General features: G+C 46.7%; 1 protein-coding gene across 3 annotated transcripts in view; it reads right to left on the bottom strand.

Moving 5' to 3' along the window:
- The window catches only part of OSBPL9 (oxysterol binding protein like 9), a 124649-nt gene that overhangs the window by 48710 nt on the left and 52034 nt on the right, over nucleotides 1-23905 (bottom strand). For 2 of the 3 annotated variants that reach the window (XM_068107545.2, XM_068107547.2), the window contains exons 8-13: nucleotides 19903-19953; nucleotides 19349-19445; nucleotides 13783-13866; nucleotides 12532-12691; nucleotides 12225-12319; nucleotides 10101-10219 (exon numbers count right to left, since the gene is read on the bottom strand). In XM_068107545.2, the coding sequence (XP_067963646.2) occupies nucleotides 10101-10219; nucleotides 12225-12319; nucleotides 12532-12691; nucleotides 13783-13866; nucleotides 19349-19445; nucleotides 19903-19953 (606 nt within the window). The remainder of the gene's footprint in view (nucleotides 1-10100; nucleotides 10220-12224; nucleotides 12320-12531; nucleotides 12692-13782; nucleotides 13867-19348; nucleotides 19446-19902; nucleotides 19954-23905) is intronic. The other variant, XM_068107548.2, reaches the window with a different exon arrangement.

Below are 23905 nucleotides of genomic sequence, written 5' to 3'. Positions count from 1 at the left end.
CAACCAAGTACAAGGGGTTTGGCTTGAGAGGGCGGAGAGAGAACGCTCGGGGAGGTTCGCGATGGTTCGAGGGTGTGGCCGATATAACCCGCGGCCCCGACGCCCCGAAGAGTAGAGTTGAGTAAGGGATCCCTGAAAGAGCAGCTTCAGCCACCGCAGCTTCAGCCACAGCAGTTTCAGCCACCGCAGCTTCAGCCACCGCAGCTTCAGCCACAGCAGCTTCAGCCCCAGCAGCTTCGGGGTCTTGATGGCAGTTTTTGAGCGGGGCCGCGAAGGAACGGCGGCTGCTAAACGCGCCGATCGAGAGAGGGCGGCGGCTGCTCATCCCCGACCCGACCGTGCTGCGGTTCCAGCTGGACCTTCCTCCCCTTCCAGCCATCCACCTCCTGCCATTCCTGTCATCATTCCCTGCGTGAGTCTGTCTTTTGTTTGTTCTGTCCCAGGGTATTAATTAAGACTGTAGGTAAGCTAGCATTGCACTGTGTCTCTGATTTCTTCCGTATATTATTTTATTATCTTTCCTTCTTCTTGGTTTTTTTGGGCCTGTAAATAGTAAATAAATTATATTTGTATTCCTTACCCTTTGTCTTTCTTCTTCTTCACATCGTTCGCTTTAGTCTTTTCCCCATTGAATATCTGTGGTGCGATTCAGCCAACGTTCAGGAATTGGGTTAGTCGGGGTAACTGTAAGGGCCGCGGTGCCATCCGTTCGGCAAAACAACATCCTATCCGCGGTCCGTAACAATTGGTGTCGGGAGCGGGATCGGACCCGAAGCGCGCTTAACGCGCTCAAAATTACGAGCTGCCGAAATTTGTTTTGTTTTAAGAAAAACCTGAATTTTGAAATTGCGCCATGGCTAGTCAAGGCGATCGGATGCCGGTGGGGAAACTAGAAGAGGGGTTAGGGGTAACCCAGGATCAGAGGGAGGAAATGGAGGAGAGCAATAATGATGTGGTTGAGGAGGTGTCAGGTGCACAAAATGGCGCTCTCGCGCACGTGGTGGCAGCAGCACCAAATGGTGCGGCGCACGTGACCGCAGCAGCGCGCTTTGATGTGGGGGACTTTGTGGCGCAATTCACCGCGATGATGAGAATGACTGTGGGGAGCCAAATTGAGCGGTTGGGAGACCAAATTGAAGCAATAACGGGCGAAATGAGGACCGATAATGAGGGACTGGCGAGGGACAGAGTCGCATATGAAGTAAGGGAAGCGGAGAGGGACAGAGACCGCGGGTTCAGCGAGCAGGTCCCAGGGGTGCACGATTTGGTAACGCGGGTCGAGAAGCGCTGGTTGAGCGAGGCGGAGGAAAGCGCGGGTACAATGACGGGTGTAGAGATCGCGACCCGGGGTTTGGGGCAGCCGGCGACCGCTGAGGTAGGAGAGAAAATTTTATTAAAGCCAGCGGTCGTTGAGGCGAATAAAGAAAAAGAAAAAGTAGTGGTGGGTATAGTTGAAATTGGAAAGACGACGGAGGTAGCCCGGGAATTGCAGGGAGAAATGGATTATGTACAAAGTCCGTGCTCACATCATGATGCTGTGCTTAATAACCCAAATGAAGATTTGCAGGTGTCGGTGCAGGGAGGAAGAAGAACCCCGAAGGCGAGACGGGCTGTGTGTGGTGCCGGGAGATTTTGTAAGAAGGGGTTTGGCGCGAAGAGAATTGTCGCGCGATTGGGGTCAATATGGCACCCGGGCGTTGGTGAAGGGTCCCGTGTGAGTGGAAATGGCGCGCGTGTGAGGAAAAAGTGTGCGTCGGCGAGTGGGTGTGTTATAAAGTGTGGGAGTGAAACTGAGTGTGAGCGGGAATGCACGACGGAGTGTACGTGCGAGGGTGAGAGTGACCCGGAGAGTGAGTTGATGGTGGCGCGAGTACGAGGGAGCACATCGGAGCGCGGTAGTGGGTGGATGCAAGAGTGCACGCCCATGGTGAGTGTTACGGAGGACGTAACGGAGGAGAGGTGTGGACCGAGGTGTGTGTGCAAGAGTGTGCGCGAGAGGTGTGGTGTGTAACAGGGAGTTCGTTGGTGGAATGGACGGAGTGTGGGGGATGCACTGGAGGCGTTGGAACGCCGGGCTTTGTGAGTGTGAAACGGGTCGCGTGGTGTGAGCCTGCAAGTAAAGCATCGACGTTGAACGGGGCAGCGTTTAGGGCGACAGATAGCCGATGCGAGCACTCGGGGCGCGGTGCGCTTTGTTGGATGCCATGCCCGGCGCGGATCGATGCTGCGTCGCTTCTCTTTGAAGCGTCGTTGCCGATTCGGGCATGGCCCCGCCCTGCACGGTCGAGTCCGGGCCTTGTCGGGCGAGGCGACCGGTCCGGTTCAAGGGCGAGTGGGAGGAAGCGGAACGGTGCCCCCTGGCGGGGACGGGGTTCCGACCGGGCGAGATCGAGTCATCGGCCCCGGGACCGCAAGGTTCCGAGCCGCGATGATGCGTGGAACCTCGGCCCGAGCATGCCTCCTCCCCAGAGTCGTGAATGCCGGACGGATCCAACTGCAGGCGACCAAACCACCCGAATTCATTGCTCGGCTTTGCGAAGCCGAGGTTTAATGATGTGACGACGCACCGAGGCTCAGATAAAGCGGACTGTGATGATGATGATAGTGTTTTTGATCCGAAATTTTAAAAAAGTGAATAGAATTGGCAGTAATTGGCAAATTTTGATTGGTTGCAATTGGACGAGCAAAATTTATAGTGAAAGATGCCCGATGTGGTGGGATGGCAACTCTGCCATCTCTCACAGCGGGGGCAAAGGAGCACTAGATTTATGGGGTTGGCAGTGAAAACTAGCCCGGGAGGGTTAGGATATTGTGTGTAGGGATCTAGAGAAGATGACCTTAGGTAACGTTAAGGTTAGGTAGTGACAATGATACCTGTAGTGGGGACGCAGGTAGATTAGTTTGGATGATAATGACGTGGTATGTGCTCAGTTTAAAGGGAAGACGGGGAGCACTAAGTTAGCAGGGCAACAGGTAGATGAGATGATGCCGTGTGTGTGAGGAACAGGTGTGATTGCACAGGTGTGCAACTGAACAGGTGGATGGAGCAGTGTATGAGTAAGTGATAGTGATGTGAGTTGTGCTGACCAAATGGTCCAGGAAGGAAGGAGGGTGCAGGTGGCACCAGGTGTGATTGCACAGGTGTGCAACAACAGGTGTATGGAGAATGGTTGTGTGAAATACATGGAGTGTGGAATATATGGAGTATGGGAATGGATGGTCGTGGAGTGAGTATGATGGAAACTGTGGAGTGGAGTGGATGGTGCGGAGGTGTGAGTGGGGGGAGAGTGGACCCCCATCACGAATACCCGGGGAGGGTAGCGTAAGTGTTAGGTAGAGGGTACAGGTAAATTGTGGTTGGATATATATTGGCATCTGTGGTGCGAGGTGAAAGAATGGTATTTGGATGGGTGCATTAGTGACGTGGAAATGGCTGGGCGTGTAGCCTGTTAGTGTGTGTAGTTGGTTTGGGCACTCCACCACTGTGAGGATGTCAGCCAGGTGAGGCCGCAGGTGGGCTCTGGGAGCCGGTAGAGTTGTTGTGGATGGGGCCCGAGGATCCGGAGGACGGACCCGGGTAGCCCAGTGCCAGAGGGCACCAAGGGGTGACAGAGCCAGGAGGGGCCTTCCCCAGTTAGTTAGGTTAGGGTGAGGAGTTAGGTAAGCTCGGGTGGCAACTGCAGTGGTGGAGGTGTGCAGGTGGGTAGACCTGCTGGGAGAGCTACACGCCCCAGTCCTGAAATTGTGCAAGGGCACAGGGAGATGAATCGGGGGAGCGAGACCCCAAATTGAGAAGCACCACAGTTTGGTCAATGGGAATTGGTTTTTAGAACCCATAGTGTAAGTTGGCCAATGGATTGGCAGGGAAAGACCCCAGGTAGTGTAAAGTGTGTTAATGTCATTTAGAGGATAGTTAGGATGAAAATCTCCTCGCACCATCTGCATCCACTCACCTGGGGTGACGTAACTCCACACCATGCCATGTTTTATTATTTTTATTGTGCAGATGTTTGGAATGTGAGACGCATCATGACGTGGGTGTGACATTGTGCTTTGTTGTTCCATCTCTCCCTCCTTATGAGGATTGATGATGAATTGGTGATGGCAAATTTTGAAGTAGAGGGAGTGAAGACGAATTTGGTATAGGGGGAAGATGTGACGGTAGCGCCGGATTTGTAAATGTGTAGATTGTTGTACATATGGGGTAAGGGGAAGGGTAGTGTAGGTGACAGGGGGGGTGACGTACGGTAGGGACGAGCTTTCTCACTTCGCTCTCCGTACGCACTTCGCCTTGCATTGCCTTGATTGATTGATTGATGTGTACCCTTGTGACCTTACCCCTCGCTCATCTGTCATTTCCCCCTTTTGTCTCCCACATGAGGACCTGTGCGCCACTGGGAGCGTGCATGAGTCCGCCATTGTGCGCCCGGAACTCCCAGAACCAGCTGTCTGCATCGATGCACCACATTATGGACCACACGTCTGTGGCTGAGCACCACTTATGGACCCCATGGGTTGGGGCATGGCCCCTCTGCTGGAACCGGCCCTGAAGGCCCGAAATCTTGCTGGCGGACCTTGGCCACAGGGCACCGATGCCCCACAGGTGAACCATACATAGTCGGCCCCTGTGGGCCATAAATAAATAAAAATGGACACGTTGGGTGCATTTTATTTCCACCAATAGGCCGCCAGTAAGAAAATGAAAGAAAGACAACATCAGGAAGAGAGCAATAGCCAGCAGAGGGAGCCGAAGAGCAAGAGACCACCAGCAGGGTTTGGGGTTTGTTTGTTGTTTTTACTTTCATGAACAGTGATGACTGTGCGCCGATTGGTGCTTGAGGGTGTATTGGTGCGTTTTGGGTGCTTTCATGGTGCGTCGATGCAGAGCAGACTGTCTTCCCCCCCAGAAAGAACAATCACAGGTCCTGGGTTACGTTTTGTAAATAAAGTAACGTCATTGTAAATAATGCTCCCCACCGTCAATGTATAGTTTGAAGACAATTCCGCAATTCGGTTAGCTATGGGCGTGAATCTGTTAGGTAGGGTGCAATGGAGCAGCGGGACATATTTATTGGTGTTTTAAAACTGTCGCACTCAGGGTCAGGTTAAATGTAGAGGGAACTACACCTACGTGTCACACCAAGGTAAAAGTTATAGGCCTGGGACGTGCCTAAGGGGAGGAGGGTGCAGTGTTGTGGATATGAGTTTTTTTTTTATTGTTGTTGTTAAAGGTTGTTGTAAAATATCACCCCTCCTCCCTCCGTTTGTGGTTGTATAAAGGTCAAAGGGCGTTCCCATAGTTAGTCCATAAAACATACATGCAGGACACGATATATCTTTTTTGACAGTTATATCCTTATTATGTGTATTAGTGTAAGGCTGTGTCTTCCGTTAATTGAAATACTCCATTGCACCAAGTGAAATAAGATAGATTCCCTTTCATTCCCATTCCCAAAACCTCCATTTCCAACTGCGTCATTGCCATTCGCATTGCCAACTACAATTGCCGCCATTAAGCGTTGTCAGCTCGGGGAAGAAGGGCGTGCCCGCCCATCGTCATAGAGGGGAGGAGTGAGCCAGCCCCGAACAACCAACCAAGTACAAGGGGTTTGGCTTGAGAGGGCGGAGAGAGAACGCTCGGGGAGGTTCGCGATGGTTCGAGGGTGTGGCCGATATAACCCGCGGCCCCGACGCCCCGAAGAGTAGAGTTGAGTAAGGGATCCCTGAAAGAGCAGCTTCAGCCACCGCAGCTTCAGCCACAGCAGCTTCAGCCACAGCAGCTTCGGGGCCTTGATGGCAGTTTTTGAGCGGGGCCGCGAAGGAACGGCGGCTGCTAAACGCGCCGATCGAGAGAGGGCGGCGGCTGCTCATCCCCGACCCGACCATGCTGCGGTTCCAGCTGGACCTTCCTCCCCTTCCAGCCATCCACCTCCTGCCATTCCTGTCATCATTCCCCGCGTGAGTCTGCCTTTTGTTTGTTCTGTCCCAGGGTATTAATTAAGACTGTAGGTAAGCTAGCATTGCACTGTGTGTCTGATTTCTTCTGTATATTATTTTATTATCTTTCCTTCTCCTTGGTTTTTTGGGGCCTGTAAATAGTAAATAAATTATATTTGTATTCCTTACCATTTGTCTTTCTTCTTCTTCACATCCTTCGCTTTAGTCTTTTCCCCATTGAATATCTGTGGCGCGATTCAGCCAACGTTCAGGAATCGGGTTAGTCGGGGTAACTGTTAGGGCCGCGGTGCCATCCGCTCGGCAAAACAACATCCTATCCGCGGTCTGTAACAATATTTTAGTTACATTGCTTGAATACTAAAAAATATCTTGGCACTCTTTTTCTGGTGCTCTGTCCAAAAGCAGATTCCAATCTGCCAAAAGGTGGCAGCGATTACAGCTTTGAGTCTTCTTGGGTATGTCCATCAGTTTTGCACATCTGGATTTGGGAAGTGTCTCCATTCTTCCTTGCAGATTTGCTCAAGCTCTGTAAAGTTGGATGGGGAGCATTGGTGAACAGCAATCTTCAAGTTTTTCCACAGATTCCCCATGGGATTAAAGTCTGGGCTTTGGCTGGGCCACTCAAGCACTTTCATGTTCTTGTTCTGAAGCCATTCCAGTGTTGCTTTGGCTGTATGCTTGAGGTCATAGTCCTGTTGGAACGTAAATCTTCAATGCAGTTCAAGGTCTTTTCCATTCTGAAGCAGATTCTCCTTGAGGATTTGCCTGTATTTGGCTCCATGTATTGTTCCCTCAATCCTTACTAGCCTCCCAGTCCCTGCTGCTGAAAAACATCCCCATAGCATGATGCTGCCACCATGATGCTTCACTATAGGGATGGTGTTAGATGGGTGGTGAGCTATGCTCGGTTTCCGCTAGACGTAGGACTTTGTATTCAGGTCTAATCGTTCAATTTTCGTCTCACCAGACCACATAATTGTTTACCTCATGCTCTCAGAGTCTGTCACGTGCTTTGTTGCAAACTTCAGTCATGCTGTCATGTGCTTTTTTTCCTCAGGAGTGGCTTCAGTCTGGCCACTGCATAATCAAGGTGTGCATGAAGCCTAGATTTGTGAATTGCTGCAGAGACTGTGGTCATTGGGTTCATGGTCAAATCTGAGACCTTATATAGAAAGGTGTGTTTATTTCTAAATAATGTCTAATCAATTGAATTGACCATAAGTGGACTCTAATCAAGTTGTAGAGACAAATCAAGGATTATCAAAGGAAATAGGATGCACCTGAGCTCAATTTGGAGAGCCATGGCAAAGGGGTGGAATACTTATTGACTCGACATTTCAGCTTTTTATTTTTTATTATTAAAAGAAATAATTCCACTTTGACATTATGGGGTATTTTGTGCAGACCAGTGACAAAAAAAATCTCAATTCAGGCTGTAACACAACAAAATGTGAAAAACGTCAAGGGGTGTGAATACTTTGAAGGCACTGTATATTCCATATAAAACCACCGTTTAGAGGCCATTTTTCCCCGCAAGCGGGGGTTGGCCTTTTTCGGGCACCGTGGTTGTTGTCGTTTTTTGGTCCCCTTTTTGAAGCAATGTTTTACGGCCGGATGCCCTTTCTGCCGCCAACCCCGTTTGTCGCCTTTTACGACAACCAGGGAATTACCAGTGAACTGGTACTCAATTTGCCGACCTCGGAAGGATGACAGGCTGAGTCAACCCCCCTGGCGTTAATTCAGCGATCGACCGGGATTCGAACCCAGGATCCTAGGATCCTAAGCTGGCACCCTAGCCGCTAAGCCAAAAAATGCAGAATGGAAATTATTATACAAAGGGTCCTAGTCTCTGTGGGACTTCACTGAGCGCATGGGCATGCACACACCTGTACAACCTCAAACAATGAATTGAAGAGGCCATTTGGCCTGTGTTGCACTCGAGTGCTGTAAAAAACAAAAAACACCCAAGTGCTTGCTTCTGTAGGAAAGACCAATCTTCTCTACATTTTATTAAAGTCTAAACAACCCAATTTTGATTTGGTGACCAAACTTGTCTTATATATGACGTTCATGTGTCTGTCGCTAAAATGTGCTAGCCCCGCAGAAGCCCCACCATGAGCCTTGGATCTCTTGGACAAATAACAAAAAGTTACACTTCTTGTTATAGAAAATCTTTAAAGTTTTTGTGCAGAAATAAAAATAAGAACTGGGGGAATAGCTCGGTGGTAACACACGTATCATTGAGTTGCCTCATCTCAGGTCAATTCCTTTAGCAATAAGATCCATCTGCAAACCATAATTCTGTTACTTTGCAGGAAGAGAGGTGCATTATAAAAAAAGCATTCTGAGTATTGCGCTGCAATACATGTCCCCTACCGTAGGGGACTCCGGTGTACATGCCTCGCCTCGTTGATAAGTGTTCAATCCAAAACTATAAACCAATCTTTAGCTGGTATGGGCGAATTTTAAAGCGTCATTACAAAGAAAACCGAGTTGTTCCACCAGTTGATGCTGGTTTTCAAACTTGATCCGAGTTATGCCGAGACACATGTGTGTAAATTTTTTTGTTGAAATCAGCCAATATTTGGTGGAGTTATCACACGGAAACCAAAGTGTGACAGACGAACCTCATTAAATATGCAAATTTATGCACGGTTGAATATGGGCGCGGATAATGTGAGACCGGGTTATCCTGACCGGGTTATCCGCGGACCGTGGAAGCTAGGTTACTTCTGACGCGTACTATATATACTGCTAAGAGGGCAGAGTATCAGATACATATTTAAAGAAGTATTCACGCAGATTATACGCACAGAAGCATATGGCAAAGTGACACTCCAACCTCCCTAGATGTATTGTTGATTTATTGGTAAACTATGTGAATTCAATGTATTATTGCCTGATATGAAGAATTGTGTTAATGGAAACAAAATTCAGTGAAAACGTTTTTGACTTGATGCTTATTCTAGGAAAGCATTTTAAAGAACAGTCCACGAGTACAGCATATTGTACACAAGGAATATTAACAGCTTTGACTTACTGCACTCCAAATTATAGTCCGGAAAACTGTTGGGGACATTACCAAAGTTCAAAGTGCCATAACTGTCAAAAATGATCGAAACGTCGTGAAGTTCGAACTTGCTCTGTAACTTATCATGAGGAAACCATGCACCAAGTTTGAAATCATTAGCATTAGGAGTTCAGAAAAAAAAGTCAGGAAAACTGTTCTTTGCGTGACGGACGGACAGACTGACAGACGGAGGGCAAACCTATAGTCCCCTCCGGTGTACACCGGTAGGGGACTAATAAGCCCGCAAGGTCGCTCCGTGGAGCAGCCTGCACGTATTGCACTGTGTGAATTATATAATTACCAACTCACGGTCTGAGGTAACTCGGCTAAAAATTATCCGATTTGCACCAAATAAAGTTCATGAATGGTTGCACAGACCCCTACTTCTCACTAAAAGGGGAAAAAGAATGTAAATCGGAGTTAAAATAAGCCCGCAAGGTCACTCCGTGGAGCAGCCTGCACGTATTGCACTATGTGTGAATTATATAATTACCAACTCACGGTCTGAGGTAACTCGGCTAAACATTATCCAATTTGCACCAAATAAAATGTATGAATGGTTGCACAGACCCCTACTTCTCACTAAAAATGGAAACAGAATGTAAATTGGAGTTAAAACAATGAATATTAACAGCTTTGACCTACCGCACTCCAAATTATAGTCCGGAAAACTGTTGGGGAAATTATCAAAGTTCAAAGTGCCATAACTTTGTCAAAAAAGATTGAAACGTCGTGAAGTTCGAACTTGATCTGTAACTTATCATGAGGAAACCATGTACCAAGTTTAAAATCATTAGCATTAAGAGTTCAGAAAAAAAGTCCAGAAAACTGTTCTTTGCGTGACAGACTGACAGACTGACGGACTGACGGATGGAGGGACGGCGTGCAAACCTGTAGTCCCCTCCGGTGTACACCGGTAGGGGACTAATAACAGGTTTTTCTAATGGGAAGTTAAGCCAGCTGTTTGTGGGCACCTGCATGTTGATGAATGTTTTGAAGAATGACCAGATCAGACAAAACATGGAAGAAGCAAAATACTTTGATTATATAAGCATAAAGGCTTGGCCCAAACCTTTGTCAGATCCATTCCCAGCTTGACTTGAGATAGGAGGTGAAGGATCACACTTTTGTGAGCTTCAACAGATTCCCCTTCTTCATCGTCATCATCTCCTCCATCCTCCCCCTCATATGCTGTTGGAAAGAACAAATTGTAAAGGCATGACGATCGGGTTTTCAAGCCGAGTATTCTACATCTGACTATCAGACCTTCTCCTTCCCCCACTTATGAGTGCCTGCTTCTCAATATAGTCCACTATGAATTTTAATTTGACTCAAAGTGGCTGCGTGCCATCATCTCCTGCAAATTCGACATTTTTGTGATGTAAACAATAGCTGTGTTTTGTAAGTTATGTTCTGCTCAGGTCATTCTTTTATAATGATGACAAATGTCAGAAATAAGGTGCAGATAGATTCCTAGCTTTTCCATGCCTCATAGTGAACGAACAGACCCTTGGACCTTGCAATCATGAAACACGACTTGGAAACGTTGAAAGAAACATTTTGTCTCTTGCATGAGGGATGAGAACAGTGCTTACCTCCTTGGTAATGTTTAATGGAGATTCGAAGTCAGCACTGCGATGATTTTTGTTGACAATTATAAGCTATAGTATGTACAGGCTGGGACACAAATGAGCGAGGTGGATGCCGACTTTAATCAGTGGGATTGTATGCACTTTAGATTGAATAAAGAGAAGCAATATTCGGTGGAGAATAAAATATGAAGACGGTGCACGAATTATGGGGCCCCTATCAATCATAATGAACACTCCATCAATATGAACATACAACTTCCCCCCTTTCAATTACTCCATTGGCCAACTGGCCAACTTCATCCAAATTGTACCCTGTTTCAAATTAAATATTAAATTTAACTTGGGCTCCCATTTTATAGCCCATTTCAAGTACGTAGTTAATTCTAAAGCAGGTCAAATTGTATAATCACCTTTTTTGTGGGCCGACGAAACTTTTTAGCCTAAAAGCAAAACGTTACATTTGACGCAAACCCAACATTGCACATCACCCAAAGAACACCATCCATACTGTGAATGAAGCATGATGGGGGTGGTAGCATCATGTTTTGGGGATGTTTCTCATCAGCAGGGACTGGGGCATTTTCAGGATAGAAGGGAAAATGGATGGAGCAAAATACAGAAAAATCCCAGAGGAGAACCTGCTGCCCTCTGCAAGAAAGCTGAAATTGGGACAGGTCACCTATCAGCATGACAACGATCCGAAGCACACAGCTAAAGTTACACTGGAGTGGCTAAGGAACAAAAAGATAAATGTCCTCGAGTGGCCCAGTCAGAGCCCCAACCTAAATCCATTCGAAAATCTGTGGCATGACTTGAAGATTGCTGCCCATCAATGCTTCCCATGCAACTTGACTGAGTTTGAACAGTTTTGTACAGAAGAATGGGCAAATATTGTCCAATCAAGGTGTGCAAAGTTGGTAGAGACCTATCCCAACAGACTCACAGCTGTAATTGCTGTCAAAGGTGCTTCCACAAAGTATTAACTCAGGGGGGTGGACACCTATCCAACCAAGATATTGTAGTTTTGTGTTTTTAATTTATTTTCTGAAAGTTGTAGAATTTGTGGGTTACAATGTGTAAATAAAGGTGGAAAAAGTCAGATTTAATGCATTTTACTCGTAATTACAGGCTATAAGGCATCAAAAGGTGAAAATTTTTAAAGGGGGTGTAGACTTTCTATTTGCACTGTACTTCCATAAAGGGATGTTGAAATTGGAGCATACATTCAGGGGATGACTTGGAAGGTGACAGCACTCACTGGCTCAGTGTTGTACGCACGACATAAAATTCGTCTTTTTATTTTATCTCATTGTAGTTAGGCCGACAGATTTTTTTCTGCAAGTGGATTCTGAATTGTTGGTCAATAAAAAATAGTTTTAATCATGACAACAATGATCAAATCCACCTTAAACATACTTTTTCATAATCATCTGAACCAAGACAACCTTACCTCTCACCACAACTCTTCCATCTGCCCCCATTGCATAATCTGCAGTCATGAATACACCTACGAATACTTTCAATAAACTTCACAAGAACCTACCACATTACTCGACCATAAAACACTGTGAGCTAAGAGCCCAAAGGACGAATTCCAAACGCACATTTCACGGGCTTGCTGCAGACAGGAAGGTCCAACAGTTGTATGCTTGGAGTAGTTTGGTGGTTGGAGTTTGCTGCATGGTTCATAGAAGAGGCTCTGACAACAGCATGGTGTGGAGGTAGGGGCGAGAGGGGACTTGTACCCACATTATAATTTCCAATTCATAGTTACAAAGTAATTAATGACTTACAATAAATGAATCAATGTCTGTCCAAAAAAAAGCAAGATAGCTGAGCCAAAGGGGGTTAGATCCAGGCAAGTATTAAAGAAATGTTAAATGCACTAACTTGCAGACTCCCCAATCTCACCCTTGCCTGGCTAGTGTGTTGTCAAACTCATTTGCATCGTAGAACTCATCCTCGCTGCTCGAGTACGATATTTCGGGGATGGGTTCTGGGAGAGGGGCAGGCAACGGATGCGTAGGAGACACCGGACTATCCATGGAACATAATGGTATTCCAACAACATCTGGGGTTAAGAGAAGAGGGTAAAATGCATCTCATCATAAGTAATCATACTTGCTGGCAAAACACTTTTGTGACATCGATGTAAACAGTAGGTGCCTTAATAGCTTTGTAATCATTTGCTTTCAAGTTACAAGTAAAATCGTTGAAGACCAATGGCCATAGGTCATTCATTGTAAAATCAGGACTTTAGTCTACACAAAGCCAATCCCCTCACAAGTCACTGACTCGACTCATTAGGTGTACAAGGCACTGGGGGCGGGGAAGCTGGAAGGCCCCACCTTGACAGTTTTCACAATTTTTTTCACAACCGCAGGGGATTTCAAATTATTCTCATTACTTTTTATCAAGGGTCTTGCACACATTTTGATACCACATAGGCTATGCCCAAATCAGACATACAGTTCAGGTGCCACATGACAATTAGTAATCGCATGTCCTAGAAAGCTGCAAATTTTGCACATGTTTATGTACAACAAACACATGTGAATAAGGGTTTCATGAATTAGGACACTGGTGGTGTAAATTAATTGGCCTGTAACCTCTGTGTTTTAGCTGGATGTCTAAGACACATATATTAGCATATTGCACAACTAATTAGGCAATAATTAGATAAAAACAATTTTTTTTAACCATCGCTGCATTCATTACGTGATCATCAAAGTGTGCAAATTTTCACGTTCATCAGACCATCGACGGCCGAGATCCAATCAGAGAAAGCTCAAAATCACCCAGTTTAATTAGGGTGAAGACTGCTGCCCATCAGGACTTCCTGCCCCCCCAATGCCTCTGCCCCTTTCTTGCCTAATATTCTCCTTCATTTCTTGTGGTAAATTTTTGTCTGCTTCTCTCTCCACCCTACTGTCGGGCCGGTTGACATGCCACTCCTGTATCACTCTTACGTGCCTGACTTCCATAAATAATGAAATAAATAACATCAATGAGTATTTCATGAGTCAGGAATGTGATTACCAAATCTTATGCTCCACAATAACATTTTACTCAAGTTCCACCAAGTTACAGTGACAAACCTATTTCCTGTAAAACAGACAATTTCAACTTTTATACAATGCTTCTTCCAATTTGAAAACCCACCAACGTGCTCCGTACTGACATTGCTGACACTCTTGGCTCTATCGGTCACTCTTGCATCAACTTGCTGAAATGCCTCAGCAGACTCTGGGGCACATACAGAGGATCAAGGATCAGAAGGCATCATAAAGGATAAGGGCATTCTGAGTTTGTGGAATTATAGCATGATAAAGTTATCGTCTCAATCAACTGTGCATGCTCTCTTATATCGATTTGGACATAAGAATTAACAAGCAGCCAATTTATGGATATTGGCACAAAGCATACACAGTATCGGAAATAGCACCAGTAATAATAATAGATTGTAAACAGTGTTGTGGGAATGATGACACCAGTAATAATAATGACTCCCGGTGTGTACCCTGGTTTAGAATAGGTACACCGTATCCCTGCGTGTCGTAAAAGGCGACGAAGAGGGTTGGCGTCAGGAAGGGCATCCGGCCATAAAAACATTGCCTCAAAAAATGAGAACCATGACAATTACAACTACATATGGGCAGGGTACAGCCCGAAGTGGAGATCGGTTTCTGAGGTTTGGGACAGGGAATGTAGGGACAATGACAGGGAGATCAGGAGAAGTGGTGGAAGTATTGATCAGAAGAAGAGTGGACATATGTTGTGTGCAAGAGACGAGATGGAAGGGAAATGGTGTGAGAATGGTGAAGGGTAGGCAGGGACAGAAATACAAGTTTGTGCGGCAAGGGTGCCCAGAGGGCGTGAATGGTGTTGGTGTCCTGTTTTCTGAGGAGTTTGTAGACAGTGTGGTGAGTGTGACAAGAGTGAGTGATAGGTTGATGATGGTGAAAATGATGATTGGAAAGCTCTTGGTGAACATCATCTCGGGATACGCTCTGCAGGTTGGTCGGAGCGATGAAGAGAAGGACAAGTTATGGTGTGCGATAGAGAAGCTGATGGAAAACGTGAAAGATGAGGAAGTTGTTGTGGTAGGAGGAGACCTAAATGGACATGTGGGAAGGAGTATGGACGGTTTTGAGGGAGTTCATGGGGGTTACGGACATGGTGTGAGAAATGGAGAAGGTGAAAGGATTTTGGAGTTTGCTGATGGAGCTGATTTGTTGATTTGTAATACTCAGTTCCAGAAAGAGGATAATAAGCTTGTTACATACACGTCAGGTGGGTCGAAGACAACCGTTGACTACCTGATGGTGCGTAGGCGAGATAGGGGGCACCTCCGGGACACAAAGGTGATCCCGGGGGAGGAGGCTGTTTCACAGCACCACTTGGTTGTCTGCGACATAAGGGTGAAAGGTGCGAGGAGAGCTCGGCGGGTGAAGTACCAACCGAGAATGAAGGTGTGGAGGTTGAAAGAGGTGACAGTAAGGGAGGCATTAAAAGAGAGGCTGAGTAGGGCAGAGGATGATGTGGTTGAGCTTGAAAGTTGTTGGATGTCAATGAAAGATAGTCTGTTGGGAGCCGTTGGTGAGGTATGTGGATGGACAAAAGGACCACCGAGGCACTCGGAAACATGGTGGTGGGATGATGAAGTTGGAAAGAGGATTGACGAGGAGAGGAAGACGTTCAAGGAGTGGCAGAATGCGAAGGGTACGGGAGCAGAAAAAGCAGAGCATGAAAGTTATAAGGCAGCCAAGAAGGCTGCAAAGAAAGAGGTAGCAAAGGCGCAGGAGGCATGTAGGAAAATGTTCGGAGAACGCTTGGATTCGGAAGAGGGTCAGAGAGCGGTATTCAGGATTGCAAAGCAGATAGCGAAAGAGAGGTGTGATGTGATGGGGGTGAGTTGCTTGAAGGATGAAGTGGGACAAATCGTTGTGGACCCAGATGGAATTAAAGGAAGATGGAAAAGATATATGGAAATGCTGTTGAATACAGAGAATGAATGGGATGGCAACATAGAGAGTAACCCAGTTTTAGGACCGGCAGAGAAGATAACTGAGAAGGAAGTTGAGGAAGCGATAAAGCAATGAAGAGTAGAAAAGCGGGAGGGCCGACGGGAGTTGTGGGAGATATGTTGAAGGCAGCGGGAAATTGGGGTGTGAAGAGAATGACAGAGATCTGCAATCTGGTGGTGAACGAAGGCCGCATTCCAGTGGCTTGGGAACTGAGTACCCTCCTCCCTCGATACAAGGGGAAAGGTGACCCTCTGGAGTGTGGCTCGTACCGAGCGATAAAGTTATTGGAGCATGGAATGAAGGTATTGGAAAGGGTGTTGGAGAGGAGGATAAGGAAGAAGGTGAAGATCGACGAAATGCAGTTTGGATTTATGCCAGGAAGAGGAATGACAGACGTGCTCTTTATTGTGAGGCAGTTGCAGGAGACGTACATGGAGAAGAGGAAGAAGTTGTTTCTTGGGTTTGTTGATCTGGAGAAAGCATTCGATAGGGTTCCACGTGAAGTATTGACATGGGCATTGAGGAAGTTAGGAGTGGAGGAATGGTTGTTCAGAGTTGTGATGGCAATGTACAAAAGAGCGCGCACAGCTGTAAGGACGAAGGACGGGAACAGTGGTGAGTTTGAGGTGAAGGTGGGAGTGCATCAGGGGTCGGTACTAAGTCCACTACTATTTGTAGCTGTGATTGAGGTGCTGGCTCAGAATGTAAAGGAGGGTTTACCATGGGAGTTGTTGTATGCAGATGATCTGGTGTTGATTGCGGAAAGTATGGATGGACTGAAGGAAAAGATGAACAAGTGGAAGGAATGTATGGAGACAAAAGGTCTGAAGGTGAATATCGGAAAGACGAAGGTGATGGCAAGTGGTAAAGCAGGTGGTGAGGTGGAAAGAACTGGGAAGTGGCCATGTGCTGTGTGCAGGAAGGGTGTCGGAGTGAACTCCATTCAATGTACAATGTGTGCTGAGTGGGTTCATCAAAAATGCAGTGGTCTGAGAGGGTCATTAACCAGTGTGGCAGCTACATTCAAATGTAAGGTGTGCACAGAGGGAGCTGCAGATGGAGGAAATTTTGAGTTGGATCTTGGAGACGGCGTGAAGCTGGAAGGTGTGAAAACATTTTGCTACCTCCGAGACATGCTGAATGGAGAAGGTGGCTCAGACTTGGCAACGGTTGCAAGAGTGAGATGTGCATGGAAGAAGTTTTGGGAACTGAGTGGCGTGCTGATGAGGAGGGAAGCGTCGTTGAAGCTGAAGGGAAAGGTGTATGCTGCATGTGTGAGAAGTGTTATGATTTATGGGAGCGAGACATGGGCAATGAACGTAGAGAGCAGCAACGAAGGCTGGAAAGGGTGGAAATGCGAATGGTTCGGTGGATGTGCAGAGTATCGTTGAGAGAGAGGAAAACAAATGATGAATTGCGAAAGATGATGGGAATAGAGCCTGTGATGGATGCTGTGAAGAGAAACAGGTTGAGATGGTTTGGTCATGTGTTGAGGAAGGATGAAAGTGACTGGTTGAGAAGAGTGATGGAAATGAATGTAGAAGGAAGTAGAGGATGGGGAAGACCGAGGAAGACTTGGCTAAAGATGGTGGAAGAAGAAATGCGGGCAAGGGGGTTAACAAGGAGAGATGCAGAAAATAGGGCAAAATGGAGAAGATGGTCACGGGGACCGCAAGGCTAACCCCCGCTCTGGCAGGGAAAATGGCCTTAAAATGCATGTTGTTGTTGTTGTTGTTGTGGGAATGATCTTTAACGGTTAATAAAACTGCCCGATTCAAACATCTGGCTGCACATTTGCACGTCTTTACATTTTTCTTATCCTCCATTTACACGACTTTACAAAATGCACATGAGGCGTAAAAGCTGACAGAGTGACTGCTCACCGGAGGAAAGGGGGCGATTTTGAGGACAGTTGTCATGCATAATGAAGGAGAGTTCTTGAGATTGGCTGTAAGAGTGAGTGTACAGAACTGAGTGTTCCGGAGCTGTGAAAATTTATTTCGCCAAAGCAACGAGGGATTTGAGGAGAATGCCGGTTATGCCAGATTGCACCATAGAGCTGTCGACTTGTTGAAGTCTGCTCCAATACTTCAGCACAGCTTTCCTCCAGGTTGGAAATCGACATCTGGGCATCGTATGTTTCATTTAGCTTGATTGGAGGTAGTAAGGGATAAACAGGTTTATTTCCTGATTCATTTATATTTGTTTATTGCATACTGATTGTTATTGATTCATGTAATCCTTTTCTCATGCCATTTACTTGTGAAATGAATGTACCTGGTTTGGGGATGGATTCTGTTCGTTGTGGTGATCTCATTTGGAGATTTTAGTGTTGTTAGACAAGCAGCCTCAAAGTAACTCAGAATGCTTGCGATCTATGGTTGCTCGGCCAGATAAGGAAGGTCGCAAGTACTCTGGTCCCAATTCGTGTTGTATCGTGACAAACTTTCTCGTAGCTGTGGACTTGGCTCATGGTTGTGGCCATTTTAACAAGACCCATGGAAGTCAAACAAGGTAACTGGAATGGGCCTAGGCTCTGACATTATTATTACCTCTGCCACAAAAGGTGGACAGTGGTTATGTATTCAGCCCTGTTTGTCTGTCTCTCTGCGAGTGGTATGTCTCAAAGAATTATGGGCAGATTAGGCTGAAACTTGTTGGCATGTTGGGTGTGTGACAAGGATGAATGGGTTAAATTTTGGTAAAGATCTGGATACGGATCCGAGAAACTTTTCAGTGATTCTTCATCATTGAGAGGTGGGGACAAAGAGGATATATAGCATATCTTGAAAAGTTGTGCACATATTCGGATTAAAATTGGTGGATGAGTTGGATAGGTAACAAGAACAAGCAGAGTAGATTTTAGTTGACGTCGAGATGCACATCCGGCAAAAAAACTGGGATCCAAAAGGTAAACTGTTCAGCCTGGCGGAGGTATGCACTATGCACTCTCGTAATTAAATGTGCATCATATGAGGGGTGATGCCGTGTTAATTAGTAGTGGAGATTCAGGATAATTTCCCCTGCTCGTAATACCTGTGGCCATTTCTAACGTTTATAGCTTCAGCTGGCCAAGCTATTCACGCTCCAATGGACACATAAGGCAAATGCCTGCCGAGGAGAGTCGGAGATACAATGGTCCGATGGGCGGGGGGACAGGGCCGGCAGGAGAAAAACGAGGTTTAGCCCGTATGGACGGAAGGACAACCCAAAAACATAATACCAAAAAAACATAATAAGCAAAACAATTAGCGTCACTCCTACATGCCAGCAGTGGGAGGAGGCTCATTATGCTGCAAAACGAAGGTGGAGTAAACAGAGCTGATTAGCTCAGAGTTAAAAAAAAAAAAAAAAAAAAGAGTAAAAGTTTTCTCCAGGACAAAGCTTTAAAATGAACCAACATTCTTCAGGGAAAGTTTTAACAAGGTATTACGTGTTTGTGTATGTATTGTACTTATGTATGCACACGCACGCGCACACAAGTTTGAGGTCTGCACTTATATTACAAAACCACACACGTTGATCACGTCTAAGCAAGTGCTTTCTATCACATATCTCGATTTTATATTTTTTAAGTTGTAGATTTGGTTTTTGTCTCCTCGTCATTATGGCTAATACTCAACTGATCACATTCACCGATCACATAATATTCCACTGATCATAAATTTGAAGTTGGCAAAGTTGTCCTGTTGAAGGCATACCATCCTTGAGTATTGTATGTGTGATGGTTTTCTCTGGTAGGATGGAGATTGGTGGGAGAAATTCCTGCAGGCCCAACTCTGAAGGGTTTACAGCACTCTGAGGGCATAAGAGCAAGGATTACAATGTACTGCTTGGTACATTTCATTGCACAGTGTGTCCATGTAGAAGTCACGTGTCAGCTTCTTACAATATTCCCACCAATAACCTGTTACAAAATAAGCTGCTATTATCAAAAAGTGGAAGTTAGCACTTTCCCATACACCATTTCAAATGTGGCCAATCAGTGTTCAGCTATCCTGGGGGCATGCCTCATGTGCACTGGGTGGCGAAAGTGAAAAGTCTGATCAACAGTATATTCAACAGGCGAACAACGCAGTCTTTCCTGTCCATGATCACAGAGTTGATGAGGATGGGAAGTGGGCAAACAAAATTTAATATAGTTGGGAAGCTGATACAGACAGTCTTGCAAACATCCCTTTGCGAAGGATAACGAGCTGTTCGAGCATAACGTGCAGATCCCAGATTACTCTCAAGCTGAACACATTGATTGTACCTTAGCAATCTGCAGCAACACAATGCAGTGCTTGATCGATTCGACCATGTCCTGCAGGAGCACACGTGGCGAGTTTGTCATTTAATAATTAATAACAGGAGGAAGAATTGCTTTGTAATACATGTCCCAATGCATATACTGGTCCCAATGCATATACTGGTCCCAATGCATATACTGGTCCCAATGCATATGCTGGTCACAATGCATATTCTTGTTCCAAGCACAAGCACTCAGCAATTATGAGCCATGTGCAGTGGGACAAATTGGTTTAGGTTTACAAAGCTGCATAATAAGTGGCAGTTTCTGCAAGTTATCATTATATAGCCATGAAGCAAGTTTCAGTTCAATATGTTGAAGGATATGGGGAAAAAGTCCAGAAAAGCACAGGTGGGACGGACAGACAGCAAACCTACGTGTCTTCTCTGGTGAAACTGGTAGGGGTCGAATCATAATAATAATAATGATAAGCTTTACGCCTAGGACCCCGTCGGTGAAGTGATGCGAGTTTTATTTTTTGTATACAAGATCGAGGCTCGTGAAAGAGCGAACATTAATCACACAGAAAGACAAACCGACACATAAAACATATAACATCGGGAGCGGTAGCCAAGATGGGGAGAGAGGGGGAAGGACACAAACACAACATTTGAGAGCAGGGACCGAGAGACATGGAGACATCGAGAGATCTGAGAGAGGGCGAGGGCTTTGGGGGGGGGGGGGGGGCATGGGAAGGCGGTGGGAGAGGTATAAAACATATGGACACTGCCAGGACTTCCAGGAAAGAAGTTGGAATTTCAAACAAGGTGGATCTGGGGTGAATTAGCGGGGGTAGAAAAGATCAAGGTTTTGGATGGGGGAAGATAAGAGATGGTGGTGAACAGCTGTTTTAAAGACCTGGAGGGAGGAGTGGGATTGAAGGGAGTGAGGGAGTTTGTTCCAGAGGCAGGAGAAAAGAGGAATGAAAGAGTGAAGGTGAGCAGAGAGCCGAGATTTCGGCAGTTTAACCATCAGAGGGTTGCTGGCAGATCTTGTGCGACCTGTAGGAATATTTGGGGGACAGAGCACAGAGAGCTGGGGGTGCAAGGCCGGAGAGGAGTCGGTAGAGGACAGAAAGACCACCTACCTGCCTGCGGTGAGTGAGTGAAAGGCCCTCAGAGATAGCTTCATCGCGGGAGATTCCAATAATTCTGAAAGCTTTGGTTTCAACAGCGTGAAGCCGAGCTAGGTGTGAGGCAGGAGCACCGGCCCATAGGGGAGAACAGTATTCCATTGAGCTGCGGATGAAAGCCTTGTATGTGGTGAGGAGCTCAGGTGTGCCGAGGAAGGACTTCGCACGACGGAGGATGCCCAGTCGGCGACTGGCTTTGGAGGCCAGCTTGGAAATGTGGTTTTCCCAAGAAAGATCATGGCAGATAGTGAGACCCAAAAGCTTGAGCGACAGAACTTCTTGGAGAGGATTGTTGAGAAAGTAGATGGGAGGGTTGTCCAGTCGATCTTTTCGGAGAGACATAGTAAGAGTGTGAGATTTGTCAGGATTGAAAGACATGTTCCACTTGTTTGACCAGTCTGTGATTTTGTCCAAGTCTTCAGAGAGTGAGGAGGCTGCAGACTGCCGATCTGAGGGAAGAGGAATGGAGCGGCAGAGAGTGGAGTCATCAGCAAAGAGATAGAGAGGATTTTCAAGAGAGTCAGAGAGATCATTGATGAAGACCAGAAAAAGCACGGGGCCCAGAACACTGCCTTGGGGAACTCCAGCCTGAACAGGAAGAGGAGATGAGAGAAACCCATTCAGGGCCACACGTTGACGACGACTAGAGAGGAAGTCCGCCAGCCATGCGTGGAGATTTCCATGGATACCGAAGGAGGAGAGTTTGGTGAGCAGAGCGGGGTGCCAGACCGTGTCGAAGGCACGTGATATGTCGAGGGAGACAGCTCTAATTTCCTGTTTGGCATTGAGGACCTCCATCCATTGTTGAGACAGCAGAAGCAGCATGTCCAGAGTAGAGTGACCTGGTCTGAAACCAAATTGATGATCAGAGATCAAGCCATTGGAGAAGAGGAAAGATTTCATATCCGAAGCAATGATGGATTCCATGACTTTGCTGATAATTGGGAGAAGGCTGATTGGTCTGTAGTTGCTAGGATCTGTTTTTGCACCTTTTTTGTGCAAAGCGGTGATGTTGGCTGATTTCCAAGCAGATGGCAGTTGACCTTGAGCAAAAGAGAGGGTGAAGAGAACAGAGAGAGGGTGAGATAGAGCGGCAGAGCAGGATTTTAGGACCCGTGGGCTGATGCCGTCGGGTCCAGTTGCAGAATCAGTCGAGGGTTGACAGAAACTTTTCCACCTTGTCAGGAGGAAAGGACACGGAGTCCAGGAGCAGCAGGGTACGACTGGGTATGGTGGGTACAGAGGGTTTTGGGACACAAGGTTTAGAGGCAAACACAGAGTTGAGGCATTCAGCTTTTTCACGTGCAGAGTCAGCTGTGTAGCCGTTTGAGGTAAGGGAGGAGATGGAGGGGGAACAAACACCAGAAACGGATTTGACCAGACGCCACCAGGATTTGGAAGAGGGAGACAGATAAGAGAGTTCGGTCTTGAGAACGGAGAGATATTGTTTCCTGGCTCTCCTGAGGGTGGACACACACTTGTTTCGGGCTTTGTGAAAGGAAATGAGATTTCCTTCCGTTGGATTTGCTTTCCAGGAGACGAAGGCAAGTTGTTTCTGGGCAACAGCCTCACCACAAGATTCCGTGTACCATGGACGGGAGGGAAGGGTATGACAACTGAAGACGAGATGGGATAAATCTGTGCATGAGAGAGAGCAATTTACTTTGGAAGAATTCCCAGGATGAGTTGATGTCAGAGGTGGTAGAGATGGGAGACCAGTCCAGATGATTGATGGCTGCTTGAAGACCGTGCCAGTTGGCCTGAGTGAAATGCCAGACTCGTCGACGCTGAGCAGGCTCCCTGAGGATGGTCAGAGAGATGTCCACTTTAACAAGGACATGATCAGATGATCCGATTGGAGCAGAAGAAGAGCAGCAGACATTTTCAGGGAAGTTAGTCATAACCAAGTCCAGAAGAGAAGATGTTCCGTTGACTGAGATCCGGGTCGGGAAATTGACAGATTGTGTCAGTCCCAGTGAGTCGCAGAAGTCCTTTGCTGAGGAGCCATGGCTGGTGAGAGAGGTACCCACACCCAGCCAACTGGCATGATGACGGTTGAAATCACTACATATGAGGAAGAGAGAGTTGGGATGAGTAGATAGAAGTTGGTCCATATTATCAGACAGCGAGATGTAGATGGAGTCATCAATGTTTGGTGGACGGTACAACACACATATGAAGAAGAGGTGGGAGCGAAGGGGAAGCCGTAGCCAGAGGTATTCCTGGGGGTGAGGTGGAGAGAGGGCAGTGCAGGGCGAGTGAGGAAGAGAGTTTTTGATAAAGATAGCAACCCCGCCTCCAGGACGAGGCTCAGGTCTATCATACCGGAGGAGGGAGTAGCCCGGGAGAGATACTAAGGAATCAGAGACATCATAAAGGAGGACAGTTTCTGTTAAGCAGATCACGTCTGGTTTGACAGAAGCAACCTGTATGGAGAGATCAGTTAAGTTTGAACGAAGGCCCCAGATGTTTGAGGTCCATACCGTTAATGAAGAGGAAGGGGGAGCATCAGATACAGAACAGGGGGGAGGAGGGGTAGGGTAAGATGTGGAAGAGGTGGAAGAGGTAGAGAGAGCTGTTGAAGGTGTGTCAGAGATTTCAGAATAGCTCGGAGAAAGGGAAGGATGGGGCGGACAAAAGGTTTGATGGTGATTGGGTGAGGCACAATGAGGTGTTATTTGAGGAGGGGGAAGAGCGAGGCAGAAGGTTGGGGGAGATGGAGGTGAGAGTTGGAAGGGGGAAGAAGCGGGGAGGACGCTTTGAGGAGGGGGAGTGAGAGGGGGGAAATTGAGAAGCAATGAGGGTGGGGAGATTTGAAGGGGAGGGGTGAAGGGG

The sequence above is a fragment of the Myxine glutinosa genome, chromosome 2, assembly GCF_964187855.1.
Source record: "Myxine glutinosa chromosome 2, kmMyxGlut1.1, whole genome shotgun sequence".
Lineage (NCBI taxonomy): Eukaryota > Metazoa > Chordata > Myxini > Myxiniformes > Myxinidae > Myxine > Myxine glutinosa.
Note: the sequence above shows the minus strand (reverse complement) of the source record. Positions and strands in the feature narration are given on the sequence as shown.